We start from the raw sequence: 17,457 nt of genomic DNA on the forward strand, positions 1-17,457 counted from the left end.
ATTTTATCAAAAAGAATATGTAGTTCATTTTAATGTGTTATAACAACAATTTAGTTCAATAAGAGTCGAATTGATGACATACTTTAATGTGCAAACAACACATCAGTTAAAGATGTTACTTCATTATAATATTTTATTACTTCATTTTTACTTTGATTTACTTTATTATTATGTATTATTACTTCATTTTAGTAATAAAACCTACTGTATAAATAGATCATTTATATTACTTCATTATCATAACTTATTACTTCATTATATGAATTCAATACTTCATACTAACTAGATTACAGTTAATAGGAAAACAGATCATTTATACTATTACTTTATTATCATAATTTATTACTTCATCTTATCAATTTATTATTTTATCAAAAAGAATATGTAGTTCATTTTAATGTGTTATAACAACAATTTAGTTCAATAAGAGTCGAATTGATGACATACTTTAATGTGCAAACAACACATCAGTTAAAGATGTTACTTCATTATAATATTTTATTACTTCATTTTTACTGTGATTTACTTCATTATTATGTATTATTACTTCATTTTAGTAATAAAACCTACTGTATAAATAGATCATTTATATTACTTCATTATCATAACTTATTACTTCATTATATGAATTTAATACTTCATACTAACTAGATTATAGTTAATAGGAAAACAGATCATTTATACTATTACTTTATTATCATAATTTATTACTTCATCTTATCAATTTACTATTTTATCAAAAAAAATATGTAGTTCATTTTAATGTGTTATAACAACAATTTAGTTCAATAAGAGTCGAATTGATGACATACTTTAATGTGCAAACAACACATCATTTATATTACTTTATTATCATAATTTATTACTTCATCTTATCAATTTACTATTTTATCAAAAAGAATATGTAGTTCATTTTAATGTGTTATAACAACAATTTAGCTCAATAAGAGTCGAATTGATGGCATACTTTAATATGCAAACAACACATCAGTTAAAGATGTTACTTCATTATAATATTTTATTACTTCATTTTACTGTGATTTACTTCATTATTATGTGTTATTACTTTAAAGCGAATTGACTGTATGGAGTGTTTTAAAAACGAAGTATTTTTTTCTTTGTTATGATTTATTCATATGTCAATGTTGATAAAGTTATAACCCCACTGATAAAGTTATAACCTCACATAATAAGAGAGTGAACTAAAGTACTAACGCACTTGAAGTTCAATGAAATAAAAATCTTTTGATGAAATGATATACTTGTTGAATGATGCAAATGCACGTATGAATGAAGTAGTGATCACTCTTCCTCGTCTGCTCCAGAATCATTTAGACTAATAACCTAATTGAATGAAGTGATGAAACTATTTGAATGAAGTGATGACCTAGTCAAATGAAGTAATATAGAAAATTAAATCATGAAGTAATAACCTAGTTGAATGAACTAATAATCTAACTGAATGAAGTTATAGCCTAGCTGAATGAATTAAAATCGAAATCGAAATAATGACGATTTCCACACCGCTCAGCAGTTTCTTCATCTTCTCTACCATAGACAACAACTACACCATCTGTTGCAGACTTAATTTCGCCGATCGCGTACAAGCAAAAATGATTTGGTTGTCGATTTGTGGTTACAGATGAAGGAGGAGGCCAGATTAGATATTGAGCAGGAACCGATTTTATCTGGCTACTATTATACTTCGATTTTGTGCCTTGATTCGATAGAATCAGCTCTCGCGAATCACGTCTCAATCAAATTGAGCAACCACAGCCTCCCCAGCGACATCCTTTACGATTTAATTTTAGGGATTTTAGTTGATGATTTGAGGGCGGTGAAGGAGAGGGACCCTGCCTGCATCAGTTTCGCACACTGTTTCCTAAACTTCAAAGGCTTCTCCGCAATTCAATCTCATAGAATAGCGTACAATCTATGGTGCAAAGGCAGGAAAGTGCTGGCTCCGCTAATACAGAACAGGGTTTTGGAGGCCTTCGCGGTGGATATCCATCCTGGGGTGAGGATCGGGAGCGGTATCCTTCTCCGAGACAGTAGTGGCGTAGCAAAGGGAAGGCAGCAGTGAGATGAAGGAAGGATGGAGAAAGAGAGATTTGATCTTCCAAAATTACCCTTTTATCAATAAAAAAATAAGATAATATGTAATTATTAATAACCATCAGATGTGATTAATGGATGGATGAGATTTGGTCTCTAGTTCGGTCTTTAAGAAGGGTTCGACATTGATCACAACTCTCTCTATATATATATATATCGTAAAAGTCATATTGTTGGTTCAACTTGCACGACAAAAAAAAAAGAGTAGTGAACGTTTTATAAAGGATAAAATTTTACCATATGGAAATTGATATTGTCGTCGAAGGGAAGGGCCACCCCTAAGCTAGTCCTGTTCCTGAGCCAAGTAATGGTGTTGCGACACATTGGCAGCAGAATCAACACCATGTTCAGCTTCAGCGTCTCGGCCGCGCCCTTTGCCGCACACACGCAGTGCCCCATCACCTCGAATGCGGCTTCCCAGTGCCCCATCACCTCGAATGCGGCTTCCTTTTTGTAGTGCAAATATTTGTATGCAAAAAGCTCCGCCATAACTGCCATCCACACCGCCATCACCCACAGCCTCTTCCAATTGTCCTCCACAAAATACGCTGCGCCTCTCCGCCACCTCTTCAGCGCCTTGTCCTCCCTCCGCATCAGCTTCTCGCTCATCATCTTGCTCAAATTCCGGGCCTCTTCGCCGTCTGACTGCTCTGCCCCTCGCAGTAGGACCATCTCCAAGTTTTCTATCTGTGGATCAGGATCATAGTCAAATGATTAACATTCAATTTCTTTCTCCAAGTTTTCTGTACGTGGATCATAATCAAATGATTGATTTCAATTTGTTTGAGTTTATAAGTACTCTCGGTCCCTTTGTATACGCTGAGTTGTATTCTTTTTGGATTGTCATGCTGCAACTGAGTTATTTCACCTTTTTGCAAAAAAACAACTTACTTTTATCTCGTTCACTTTATTTTCCCATCTCTTAACTCACTTTTAACACATTTTCTTAAATCTCGTGTTGAAAAGAAATGTATCTTCTGCAACCTTTTTTCCTTTTCTACTTTATTCTCCATTCACGAACTCACTGTTAACACAATTTTTTAACTCTTGTGCTAAAAAGCAATGTCTCTACTATGGAGGGACGGAGAAAATATTTAATACTATCTTCGTTCCACAATAAGAGTCAAATTTCACTTTTACCATGAATGATGACTTCTCTGCATTATTCACTCTCTCACTTTTACCATTTCTCTGCTTTAACATTTATTATCATTTTTATAAAACGAGTGCAGAAAAGTCAACGGAACTCCTAATGACAGATGGGGAGAGTATATATAAGTGACCCATTGTTCACTAATTTATTCAACCATATTTTTCCATTATATTTCTTAAAATGCGTGCTCACACAATATATGACTCCTATTATATATAGGTGGAGGTTAGAAGATTGATTGAATTCCCATGATGAAGCCGAGATTTTCGGGATCTAATTCTTCCATGATTAGTCGTGCATATTCATCTGCCTGCCTTTCTATGTCGGACAGCTTGTTTGCCGAAGCACTCAACCATATAATCTGTATACAGGATACATAAACACTAGTTTTAGGGTCACTTTTTCCTATTATAAATCACCGGTTTTTTCAAATTTAAAATCTAGGAGTTCCATCCTAAAATTAATTTTGTGTTTGGAGGAGTGGACCATTAAAATTATATTATAATTTATATAGTTATTTTTATTTCACTTGCCAACAAAAGCAACAATATCATACTAATGTGAATTCGAATGTACATCGCCGAAAGCTCACATTAACATAAAAAGAGAAAGAGATCATACCTCCCTGATTTCATCTTGAGTGATCCTGCCATCTGCATTTTTGTCAACCCTGTATTGAAAAATTCAAATTGCCATTACTTGAAGATATCTCTTGTTGTGTGTGTGTCAGTGTGTGTACGTGTGTATATATAGGGTTTGAAATGAGAGATTAATGAGAATCCAAGATGAATGTCACTTACATGTCAAAAAATATTTCAAGGCGAGAATCGAAACTTGGATCAACTAGTTGAACCCAGAAATCATTGAGTTGTGCTTTGTTGATGCACTCGCCGGAGATATTCCTCTTCCGCGCAAGCACGTCGAACAGTTCTCCGTCGAACTGACTCGACTCCTTCACTCCTACACATCAAACAATTGAATTAATTCTTGATATGCATAATAATTTGTGAATCATGCTAAGAATAATACTCTCTCCGGTACCCATGAAATGTCACATATTTGACCGGTGTAGGTTTTAACAAATTGTTTGACTTTATAAAGGAAAGTTGATTGAAAAAGTTAGTAGAATGTGTACCCCACGTTTATATATTAGTTTTATAATTATTGTGAGTAGAATGAATTAGTAAAATGTAGAGTCCATTTATTAAAAGCAGTAAAAGTGAAATGAGACATTTATTGTGACATGTCCAAATACATAAATATGAAACATTTAATAAGGATCGGAAGGAGTATATCAGCCTTTCATTATACCAATGCATTCGCCAAAGAGCGCACGTGGCAGCAGCCCATTGGTGGTGTGCGTGAGCCGGTTGAAGCGCGTCTCCACGTCGGTCCAGGCGGCGGTTCCACCAGTCTTGGTAATGAACTTGAGTCCCGTGAGAGCCTGTGCGGCGGCGGACTTGGTTTGGCCGAATATCCTTGCCGGCTGCGAGTCGCACCCGACACAAGTAATACACTTGAGCTCATTCTTCACTCTTACCGAGCCGTCGCCCTTGCTTTGCGTCTCTGATTCTATAAACTCTATACTCTGCTAATTCATTAATGATAGTATATAGCAATTGATTTATGAGCAAATGAATGATCACACAAATAACAAAACAATGAGAGCGCTTTTTTGGAAGTGGTTTTTTGGTGCTCAATATATAAACATTAACTTCTTCTGACCATCCGTTTAAGATGTCTATTTTTAAAAATTAAATTGGATTATAGTTGAATTTGTATATGCTGAGCATTGTTTGATTTTTGCTTATCAACTACTCGATCAAATTTGCACAAAATATATCGTGATCAAGTATAATTGAGATTCTACCTACCGAAAATAATACTAGTACTTGTATATTGTGCGATCAGTATAACGTGGAGGAGTATTTTAGCTCAAGTATACGACTTAATTATTAGAATATTGATAATTATCTAATTCAATTAGCGTAATTGCAAAATTGAAGTACATTTTATTGTTATACGGCTGAAGCTTTGTAATATGTTACAAACGAGTACAAAAGTAGACTTTGTCTGCCTCAATACGATCCAAAAGAAAATTGAACAAAAAATATGTACTCATTAAAAATTACTGCAAGGAAATATGGGATTTGAAATTAAATATCACAAAATTAGCTGAGTCGACGAGTCATTTTTCCGTAAAACAAGATACATCACATTAATGTTCTTGGAATTAGCGTGTCATCTCCAAAGATGAAACGACCTTGTCTCGGATGTAGCAACACCACTAACAAATGAATTTCTTCGAACTAGATGATGACGATGGCCGAGGGCGGATCTAGCGTGTAGAGGCCAGAGGCAATTGACCCCCCTCAACTTCTATTTATACCTATATGAATCTAATCAAATGCAAACTCTAAATACGGTACAAACTCCAAACTATGATCTGGACCGTTGAAAAATGTCAACAGATGACAAAATAATGGCAACGAAAAATGTCAACACAGTGTCAACGGTTGATATTGTGTTGACATTGTGCGGACACTATGTTGACATTTTCTGTTGCTATTATTTTTCATCTGTTGACATTTTCTAACGGTCTAGATCATAGTTTAAAGTTTGTACAGTATTTAAAGTTTGCATTTTATCACTACCATATACCTAGATATATATACTCCCCCCGTCCCATAATAGATTTTACACTTTCCTTTTTAGTTATTCCACAAAAGATGTCACATTTCATTTTTTGGAAAAAGTTCTGTCTCACATTAATATAAATAGTACTATTTTCTCTTTCCATCTAACACACAAAACAACATCTCCTAAAATCTCGTGTCATTCTTCAATTATGCCATCTACTATGGGACAGAGGGAGTATAATATTATTATAATATGTTTCTTTTGTACTCCCTCTGTCCGCGAATAGGAGTCCCGGTTCACTTTTACCATAAATGATAATAAGCCACTTTCCACTAACTAATTCCACTCACATTTCATTTAAAACTAAGATATACAAGTGAGACCTCTATTCCACTAATTTTTTTCCACTCATTTTTCGTAATATTTTTTTAAAACTCGTGCCGTCCATAAATATGACTCCTAATAGCGGACGAAGCGAGTATTAAATAGCTCCCTAGTATTTCAAATGAAAAAAATACCAAAACTCCTAATACGAAAATCACTTAATTATTCAAACTAATTGCTTTTGAAAAAAATACCAACACGATAGTGTGTTAAAGACACCAAATGTAAGTCTTTGCCCTAGAAATTTATAGAGAAAAGGAGAAGAAAAGTTTTTAAAAAAAAGTCCAATATGTGAAACTTGGGATTATTGGAAGAAAATATACAAAATCCTTGCAAGTCGCAACTTGGACTCTGAGAGAAAAAGAGAGTATTCATTCAATTCCTATTAGAGGTTGGCCGCTGCTGGACTGTTGGAGGAGAAGGTATGTATAATTAATAATATCTCATCCCTTTTGTTTATGTATCTAATTTATCATACTTTATCATATTTGTGAAGAAGTTATGTATGATTAATAAAATTCCATCTCTTTATATGGTTTTATTTTTGTCTCTAATTTATCATACTTTATCTTATTTGTGTAAAATAATTCCATAGAACTTTTACATGTTGTTCTGCAGACGGCGGTTCTGCTAGTTATTAATATTATTATTTGATTGAAAAACTATGGCCGATATCAATTATAAAATTTCATTTTTGAATAACAGACAAAGAAATTTCTCAAAAGAAAAAAATTAATAGTAGAAGGATTACTATGAATCGGAGAAGGAGCAAGTGATAATCACTTAAAAAGAAAACATGTGGAAATCAATTTGGAATGTCTTCCTTCTAATCCTGGGCTTAGGAAGAAAATTTTCATTAATCGTCCTAATTACCGTGATAGAATTAGAAGACATTATCTGCAACAAGGCCTATGTCAATCGAAGGGACACGATTTTCCGAAGAAAAAAATCGACAACATATATCGACGCTTTGTTCCAAAATGGTTTGTGGAACATGGAAATTGGTTGGAATATGGTATTCCTAATACTGGAGCACAACCAAGTGGTGAAGTATTTGTATCAAAGGAATATTCTAATTGGAAGAAAAAAGAGAAATTCAATGAGCACAGAGGTCCAGAGAGTGCCCACAACAAAGCATGGAGAAGTTGTGAGGATTTGATGAAGCAATAACAACATATCCAATTTGCTTTTGCGAAGCAATCAACCCAAGCACGGAAGGATTATCGCACTTGTTTGACAGCTTCACTTGACTGTAACTGTTTTCTTCTATCTCAAGGTATGGTATTCTATGGTCACGACAAATTAGAAGAGTTCTGCTAGTTATTAATATTATCATTTGATTGAAAAATTACGACCTATATCAATTATAAAATTTTATTTTTGAATAAAAGACGGAGAAATTTCTCGATAGAAAGAAATTAATAGTAGAAGGATTACCATGAATCGGAGAACGAGCAAGTGATAATCACTCGAAATCAATTTGGAATGTCTTCCTTCTGATTGGGATGAAAATTTTGATTTATCATCCTAACTACTGTGATAGAATTAGAAGACGTTATCTACAACAAGGCCCGTGTCAACCGAAGGGACACGATTTTCCTCAGAAAAAAAATCGGCAACATATATCGACGCTTTGTTCCAAAATGGTTTGTGGAACATGGAAATTGGTTTGAATATAGTATTTAGAAAGATGCCGACATATCCAATTTGCTTTTGCGAAGCAATCAACCCGAACACAGAAGGATTATCGCACTCGCTTGACAAGTTCACTTGATTGTATCCGTTTTCTTCTCTCTCAAGGTATGGCATTCTGTGGTCACGATGAATCGGAAGAGTCTGCAAATCAATGCAATTTTCTTCAGCTCCTACGTTTTTTTGCTGATCATAATAATGATATTGAGAAGGTTGTCCTGAATAATGCTATGGAAAATCGAAAAATGATAGCTCTTGAAGTTCATAAAGATCTTATCTATGCTTGTGCTATGGAGACCACAAATGCTATTATCCATGAGATAGGTGATGAATTCTTTTCTATATTACTTGATGAATCTCGTGATATTTCAGTCAAGGAACAAATGGCGCTTGCTCTAAGATTTGTCGATTCGAAAGGATATGTGGTTGAAAGATTTCTTGGTATTGTTCATGTAAGAGATCCAACAGCTTCCTCATTAAAAGCGGCTATAGAAGTTTTGCTTTTGAAGCATAATTTGAGCTTGTCTAGAGTGAGAGGGCAATGTTATGATGGTGCAAGTAACATGCGTGGTGAATTTAATGGACTCAAGGCATTGATCTTGCAAGAGAACTCTTCTGCTTATTGTGTTCATTGTTTTGCTCATCAGCTTCAACTACCTCTTGTTGTTGTGGCAAAGAAAATACCACAAGTTGCTGCGTTTTTTAACTTGGTGAACAATATAACTTCTATAGTTGGAGCTTCTTGAAAGTGCAAAGATCTACTTCAGGAGAAGCTATTAGAAAGACTTTTGGGAGCATTTGAAAGTGGTGAACTCTCAACAAGCAAGGGTTCTAATCAAGAAAGAGGTCTTGTTGAGGTCTTCATAGCCCTGGTGATACACGTTGGGGGTCTCATTATAGGTCACTGATAAATTTGTCGATCATGTTCACTCCAGTTATTGAGGTTCTTCAAATCATTTAGAATCATTTTTGTTATTAGGTGTTGTGCCAACGTTTGAGTTTGCATTCATTTTGCACTTGATGACAACGATCTTGGGAATCACGAATCAATTATCTTTTGCATTGCAAAGGAAATATCAAGATATTGTGAATGCCAAGGCCTTAGTTGAAATAGCAAAACAATATCTACAAGATATGCGGGAGGAAGGATGGGAGTCTCTGGTCAACGAAGTATCTATATTTTTTTAGAATAATGATATTGAAATCTTAGATATGAAGGACATGTATAAGAATCTTGGCCGACCTAGAAGGAAAGAAGTTTTGACAAACGTGAATTATTTCAGGTTTGAGCTTGTTAAAGTTGTGATCGATTGGCAACTTCAAGAACTCAACAATCGCTTCAATGGGGCTAACACAAATTTGCTTCTATGGGTGTCTTGCTTTAGCCCAAAGAGTTCCTTTGCTGCTTTTAAAAGATCCAAATTGATTGAACTTACTCATTGTTATCCTTTGGAGTTCTTTGAAGTTGATTTTCGGTTGCTTGACAAAAAACTCAAGACTTACATCCGCGACATGAGATCACATGAAGAGTTCTCAAATCTTGAAAGTATGGGAGATCTTTCTCAGAGGTTAGTTTCTACCGGAAAACATATTGTCTATCCATTGGTTTATTTGCTTATAAAGTTGGCGTTGGTCCAACCAGTTGTGACCGCATCAGTTGAGAGGTATTTTTTAGCTATGAACATCATGAAAAGTTGTCTTCGTAATAAGATGGGAGACCTTGGATGAATGATTGTTTGGTTACTCATATTGAGAAAAATATATCTTCCAAGAACGATATTGAAAGGATTTTGAATAGTTTTCAAGTTATGAGACCTCGTCGGGAACAATTATAATTGTTTAGTTCATCTGTACATGTTTAATATATTTTATTATCTTTATCGTTTTATGTTTATTCATTTATTTGTATATATTTTTCCCCTTCTTGCACAATTTCTTGGCTCCGCCCCTGACGATGGCAGAGTTTCAACGTAAAAAGTATGCAGAGAGTGAGAGAAAGAATGTGTGCAGAGAATGCTTGGGGTGTGAAATATATGGAGTGTGATTGGCTAGTTTTCATCATTCGAAAATGATCACTATTTGCACTATATGTTGAATATTTGCATAAAAAAGATGCTTTTTGGCAAGGAATGGAGCATTAGGTTCGAAGACTGCTTAATGAAGGCATGAAAAGGAAACATGCAAAAAAGAGGGAAAAATGACAAGATGTGGAAGAAAATGAAGGAAGAAGGCAAAGAAGATTCAGTCTGGCCAAGTTGTTGGATTGACCAGTTTGAACCCGTCGAAAATGTGGTGTTGTGTTAATTTAAGGGTGTATCCAACTGATCGGGATGAAAATCCCAACCTAGCTGAGTCGTTGGCACGACTACCGGAACCTGGTATCAATAAAATTCCTCAACCCACTTCTACTGGCTAGTATAGTGGAGGTAAGGGTCGAATCCCACAGAGATGGACACGTTAGGATAATCGTGGTGATAGTTTGGAAGGAATTGGTGAGCTACCATGCTTTTGGGTTGAGACTCTACCTAGACAGGATTAAAAGTGGTACTCTACTGACTAGTGGGCGTGAAAGTGATCGACATGTGGTTGTGTACGTGAAAATAGTGGACAAGGTGTTTCAGAGACATGGAAAGTAAAACAGTTACTAAATAAGGCAATATGGAATAACAGAGGATATGTGGTGGTTGGGTGGCTACTCTGACAGGTCTGGAGGATACAAACTAAAAGTAAATGACAAAAGCAAAAAGTAACTAAAAAGTAAAAGTGGCCCTAGAAAAAGTGGATTGTGATGTTTTCTTCTTCAACAAGTATGCATAGAAATTAGATGAACACAAACTCCATGGATGAACTCAAATTTACAGCTTCAAACATAAGATCCATAAATTAAAAAGCTTAAACTCGAAGATCAACGGCTAATAACTCTAGATTACTCTTACTGACTCACATGCAAGGTGGCAACAGAAACGTGAAATGGAAAACTCATGCATAACTCCTTAAACCGAAACAAGAAACTCGAAATTTCAGTTGACAAACCCAGATCTAGTCTACTCAAACGAAAACATGTTTAAACACTTAGAAAATAAACACGATAACTAGATCTAAGCTATCTGGGCAGAATGAAACAGATTCCAACCAAAAGAAATGCATAAAACAAACTTCATTACTAAAAGCGTTTGGATCTCAACAAAATACTTCAAAAGATAACAAAAAGTCAAGTGATGCAATAGATCCAACGAAAGAAAGAAAGTAAAGATTTAAACTAAGAAAGCGATTAAAGATTGTTTTGCCACTCCGGGCAATGAAACTGCTACTGCTACGATATGAACTGGCTGGAACAATGGATGGTGAGTCTCCGGTGGACGCCTGGAACTTCAGGTGACCATGGCTGTGGCGAGGAATGAGAAGATGTGGACAATGCTAGAGGAAAAATGATCTTTTCCGAGAGAGAATTCTAACTAAGTGTAGTGGCCGAACTTAAAAAGTGCTTCTCTCTCTTCAAGTGGCTCCTTTTATAGGGAGGCTTGCCCTTACTTTTAGGGTAGACTTCCTTCGCGAAATGACTCCTTTGCCCTTGTTTGTGGTTGATTATCCAAGAAATCCTTCTTCTCCATCTCGAGCCTTCTTTCTGGCATGCATTCTGGTCAGTATTGTACCCTGCTAGCGCTCTTTTCACCTGAGTTGCCCGAACCTTCTCCTACTGATTGGGACCCTTTTCCGGCACACTTAAGCAACTTCTTTGCGGATAATACATGTAAATCACGACATACTGACCAGTAACCAAGGCTAAGAATACGACTTATCAAAATGATTAAAACCACTTCCACACACTTATCAAGGACAACTCTCACTTGCTACACACGCCCATATCTGCCCTTGGAGAGTGGAAAAGAAGGGGAATGTCTTTTGTTTGATATATTTATTAAAAAGACTTTAACTTTCCAAAAAATCACTCATCACTTTAGTTTAGTAGTTTAGTTAATTCTATCTCTAGGTAACTTTTCTCTCTTCCTTAAGAAGAGATATTTCAACTTCAAGGCTACCAAGATCTTTTGTTCACCATGGGTTGAAGCTTGTAGTAGATTTTAGTTTCTTTAATGCTTTAGTCCCTTTGTACCACTTGTGTTGAAACTTGTTTCCAACATTTTAACTCTCTAGTTAATGGTTGTTGGAGGATGATCTTTAAGAGCTTTGATGTATTTATTTCTCTAGTGTTAAAGCATTTACTCCTAGTTCTTGTGTTCTTTAGGTGAAATTCCTTGTCTTAAGCTTTAACGTTTGGTTCTTTCCTAGTTAATTTGTTGTTAGTGTTTTTAGCTAGTTGATTTTGTTTTTAATGTGTTTTATCACCATTGTTGAATGTTCTTAGTGTTCTTTATCTTCTTCCATGTTTCATTATGATTCAGCTACATGTGATTTAGTTTAGCTTTTAGGAGTCAAATAGTTTAGTCACTTTGAACATGTCACTTTCCTAGTTTCTAGCTTTCTTTTGGAGTTAACACTTAGTTTATTTTTGTTAGCCTTTTAACTTGGTCTCTGTTGCTTCTGAACTTAGGAGTGTTCATGCAAGTTGTTGCTTTGTTTCATTTCCGAAATCTTCTTATTTTCACCAAGTGTTAATTTTTCTCGTCATGTCTGAATTGCCAAGTTTGTCAACTTGCACTGTCTGCATTCCAGTTTTAATGCTTTCTTCATATTGCATTTTATTTGCACTCTTCGTTCCCACATTAGTTTAAGTGTTATTTATATTTCGTAGTTCAGTTCCCACCACCAATTTATAGCGTGGCGGCATCGCCAAAACCTTTCTAAGTGTGGAAATACATAACGGATGGAACCGTTCCTCGTGGGTTTGACAGCTTAACTTACCATATGCTAATTAATAGTATTTTGGAAAGTGAGAACTTATAGATCTTGTTGAATAGGAAGGGACACGTACCTACGACACGCGTGCAAAATTCCTTCCTATCAGAGTTATTACCCTATTTATATTTGTAGTCCACTGTATTGGAGCCTGTTGGAGTCAACATAGACAACATTACGTTTGCCACCAAGACTTGTGTATAACCGTCGAGAGTTACAAACGTTACATGCGCCTTTCTGGGGCACGGTATGGACATGTTTTAGAGCATGAACCTAGACGAATGCATCTAGCACTTCTTACTTTATTGTTCATTTGAGGGACGTGCCTGGACGACACGATCAATGTGCAAGCATGTACATCTATGTGTTAAGACACGCATGTTTATTTGCCACATTTTGTTGGAATACATGTTTGATGCATGATTGGAGTATTTTAAATTTGTTCATTTTTATGGTCCAAAAAGATTAAGCTATGCACACATAATGACCAAACCTTAAGCCCAACCGCCATGCCCAAAAAAACAGTCAAGAGGCCACACAAAGAATATATAAGAACATGTTGATTGTGCATTTATATCACATAAAATCGACATTACAGAATAAAATCATACTTTGATGATTTCACATAGAATAAAAGTGGCCCTCTACTTCTCTACATGTCGTGTCTGAATGCTTGACCATGGATCTTGTAACCTATTTTCCAAACTTTAGATCTGACCTTCTTGTGGAGAAGCTTGTCAAATAATTTAAGGACTTGTCTTGAAGGAGAAGAACAAGATTAAGGCAATTTTCAAATACTTTATATACATAGTGGGCCGAAAATTTAAGTCTTGTGGAGGCTTGGGTTGTATGTTCTCCCTCATCTCCTATTTTTAAAGTGATGTCGTAGGGCCAGGTTAGGGATCTATGGAGGCTTGGACTTTACTAATTAAATTATAAGGCGTAGTTCAATTTAAACCAAAGGAATATTATCTTGTGTCACCATAGAAGAAATATTGATCATCCATCCAATCAAGGATTAAAAACAATTCAGATTACATATTTAATTAAGTTATTTCACATATTTAAGATAACGATATCCACTAATTAGGAAATTAGGCCAAGTCCACAAACTGGTCTTTGTCTATTACTTGGACCCGCCACCACAGCCAAGCGCTCGGAGCCATGGTGCCACCATCGTCGCATGCAAACACCACCGCCAAGGCTAGCCATTACGGTGCAAGACCGGGGTCTCCGATAGTAGGGACGGTGACCGAGATCCCACCGATATTCAGAGTATTACCAGATATAGGAGAGAGAGAAGAAGGAGATGAGAAAGTTCTTTGTATTAAGTCGAATGAATGAATTACAATGCCAAAGCAGCCTATTTATATGACTGCTTCTACAAATAACGACTCAAGTAACAAACTCAACTAACTTCAACTAATTAGTTGGCTAACTCGGATCCTCTGTGGACGCGCTTACGGTGGTTCTAACTTGATTTCCACATGTTGCATGAGCTCATGCAACACCTTATTCTCTTCTTGTCTCCGCGCTTATTCTTAGCTCGGTTTATTTCTTGTTTCACGTATCAAATCTCCCCCCTCAAATAAACCTTGTCCTCAAGGTTGAAATTGAGGAAATTTTTCTTGCATGTCGTGGAGAAACTCCCAAGTTGCGTCCTCGGGGAAAGAATTCGCCCAATGTACCAAAACTTGTGTAGCCGGCATATTCCCTCATTTAACAAGGCGACAATCAAGGTATTGAACAGGCTCTAAGAAGGTGGAATTCCCCACTGTAGGAAGAGTACCATGAAGTTGAGCCAAAGGTCCCATTTTCTTTTTCAACAGAGAAACATGAAACACCGGGTGGATTTTGTAATCCGAAGGGAGCTGCAACTTATAGGCGACTTCTCCAAACTTATCAATCACTTTGAATGGCCCAAAACAGTGTGGGCTAAGCTTCTGGAATTGTCTGTCACGTAGTGTATTCTGGCGATAAGGTTGTAGCTTAAGATAAACCCAATCGCCAATGTCAAACTTTCTGTCAGTCCGGTGTTTATCATGCTGCTGCTTCATTCTGCGCTGAGCACGAGTAAGGTGGTGTTTAAGAACTTCAATCATTGCCTCTAGGGCTAAGAGACTCTCATTAACATCGTGCACAGTAGAATCACCACGAAAATAAGGGATATGGAGTGGTGGAGGGTAGCCATATAGCGCTTCAAAAGGTGTAGTCTCAATGGCCAAATGGAATGAGGTGTTGTACCAAAACTCGGCCAAGCTTAACCACTTACTCCAGTTAGTACGCTGATCACCACTCATACAACGAAGATAAGTCTCCAAACAACGATTCACAACCTCAGTTTGGCCATCGGATTGAGGGTGGTAGGTTGTAGACATGTGAAGTTCAACTCCTCGGAGTTTAAAGAAGTCCATCCAAAAGTTGTTGATGAAGACTTTATCTCTGTCGCTTATTAGGATCGTAGGCAGCCCATGAAGCTTGAATACATGATCAAGAAAAGCTTGAGCTACGGTTAAAGCTGTGTAAGGGTGAGACAAACTCATGAAATGAGCATATTTAGTGAGTCTATCTACCACTACTAGAATGGTAGATTTTCCATGAGATAAAGGTAGCCCCTCGATAAAGTCCAAGCTAACTTGAGACCAAGCAGACTCTGGAATAGGGATTGGTTGGAGAAGGCCGGGGTAAGCACTATTATCATATTTGAATTTCTGACAAGTATCACACTCTCTAATGTATCCTCTTATCTGTTTCTCCATATTTAAGCCAGTAGAACAAGGAAGAAAGCCTCTTGTAGGTGGCAAGCACACCTGAATGACCACCAGAGCTTGAGTTATGGAAGAGTTGTACAATTTTCAACCTCAGATCAACATCATTTCCAACTACCAAATGCCCTTTTCTCCTCAGCTGCCCACCAATCCAAGAATATTTAGAGGGAGATTGAGGATTCTGTTTGAATTCAGAGATTACAGCACTTAGATGCTGATCAGTAGACCAAGTAGCTTCAATCAAAGGGTATAAATCAGTTGAAACCGTAGTGATAGCCATACAAAGAATATCAGAGGAGTGCACCCTTGAGAGAGCATCAACAACCAAATTTTCAGCCCCTTCTTGTAGGTTATCTAAAAATCATAGGCCATCAATTTAGAGAGCCAACTGAGTTGTCCAGGTGTGGTGAGTTTCTGTTGCATCAAATGAGCCAGAGTTTTATGATCAGTTCTCACCTCAAAAGGGAGGGTACTTAAGTAGTGACTCCAATGTATAACTGCAAACACAATGGCAAGGAGCTCTTTGTCATATACAGATAGCTGCTTTTGTTTAGGTAAGAGTGTCTTGCTGATAAAAGCCAAGGGGTGACCCTGTTGCATCAAAACAGCACCAATGCCATAGCTAGAGGCATCTGTCTCTATTATGAAGGGCAAGGAGAAGTTAGGGAGAGCCAAGACTGGAGGATTAACCATAGCAGCTTTTAGCTCCATAAAAGCTAGATCAGTTTCTTCATTCCATTTGAATGCATCCTTTTTCAATAGATCAGTGAGAGGTCTACAAATAATCCCATAGTTCTTGATAAATTTTCTGTAATATCCAGTGAGTCCCAAGAACCCTCTGAGCTTGGTAACATCATTAGGAACCGGCCAATCTTGCATAGCTTGGAGCTTTTTGGGGTCAATTGCTACACCCTCCTTAGAGATAATATGACCCAAGTATTCCACTCTTTCCTTAGCAAAATCACACTTGATGCTTTAGCATACAAGGAATGCTCTCTGAGCTTTTCAAAAACCATATCCAGATGAGATAAATGTGTACTAGCATCCTTGCTGTACACTAAAATGTCATCAAAGAAAACCAAGACAAACCTTCTCAGATAAGGTCTGGAGATATCATTCATAAGGCTTTGGAAAGTGGTCGGAGCATTTGTCAATCCAAATGGCATTACAGTGAACTCATAGTGGCCATCATGAGTTCGAAATACAGTTTTGGAAATGTCATCCTCATCTATGCGTATCTGATGATAGCCTGCCTCAGATCAATTTTAGAAAAGATTGTTGCACCATGTAATTCTTCTAGCAGCTCTTCAATCAATGGAATAGGATACTTGTCTTTCACAGTTATCTTGTTCAATCTTCTATAATCAATGCACATTCTCCAAGAGCCATCCTTTTTCTTGACCAATACCACTGGAGAAGAGAAGGGACTGGTACTAGGCTGAATAAATCCCTGAGTTAACAGATCAGAGACCATTTTTTCAATGATATTCTTCTGCAAGGCAGTGTGTCTATAGGGCCTTGAGTTCACTGGTGAGGCTCCAGTATTCTGTACAATTATGGTTGTGGTTTCTCATTGGGGGAAGGGTTGTGGGTTCAGCAAACACAGCTTCTTGAGTCTCTAAGAAGAGTTGAATTTCAGCAGGTACAACTTCCTCAGAGTTGTGGTCAGCCAAGGCCTTAACATCCACTGAGTTAGCCTCCATAACTCTGATGCAGCAAAGTTGGATATCTTGACAATGAGATATGATCTTATTCATTTCCTTCTCAGATATATTCTGGATGTTATGATCTTTTGCACTTCCCCGGAGTATATGTTTCCTTCCTTGGAGTTTAAATTCCATGATTAGA

At 36.7% G+C, this 17,457-nt stretch overlaps 1 protein-coding gene and 1 pseudogene across 1 annotated transcript; one reads left to right on the forward strand and one right to left on the reverse strand.

Annotated features, from left to right (window-relative positions):
• Positions 1-7,186, reverse strand: part of LOC125194987 — a 39,260-nt pseudogene extending 32,074 nt beyond the window's left edge.
• Positions 7,187-8,094: 908 nt separating this feature from the next.
• On the forward strand, positions 8,095-9,712 carry LOC125194988 (zinc finger MYM-type protein 1-like). The gene is made up of 3 exons (XM_048093198.1): positions 8,095-8,694; positions 8,752-8,856; positions 9,173-9,712. Exons 1-3 carry the CDS (start codon positions 8,095-8,097, stop codon positions 9,710-9,712), a joined length of 1,245 nt encoding a protein of 414 aa, XP_047949155.1.
• The last annotated feature ends 7,745 nt before the right edge of the window (positions 9,713-17,457 follow it).

The sequence above is a fragment of the Salvia hispanica genome, chromosome 6 (assembly GCF_023119035.1).
Source record: "Salvia hispanica cultivar TCC Black 2014 chromosome 6, UniMelb_Shisp_WGS_1.0, whole genome shotgun sequence".
In the NCBI taxonomy this organism is placed as follows: Eukaryota; Viridiplantae; Streptophyta; class Magnoliopsida; order Lamiales; family Lamiaceae; genus Salvia; species Salvia hispanica.

Bases quoted from the DNA above. Each gene is read 5' to 3' on its own strand.
- LOC125194988 (XM_048093198.1), top strand. From the start codon at position 8,095: ATGGCATTCTGTGGTCACGATGAATCGGAAGAGTCTGCAAATCAATGC. The intron at 8,695-8,751 runs GTGAACAATATA...GATCTACTTCAG, and splicing joins TTGCTGCGTTTTTTAACTTG to GAGAAGCTATTAGAAAGACT. The intron at 8,857-9,172 runs GTGATACACGTT...ATATTTTTTTAG, and splicing joins TTGAGGTCTTCATAGCCCTG to AATAATGATATTGAAATCTT.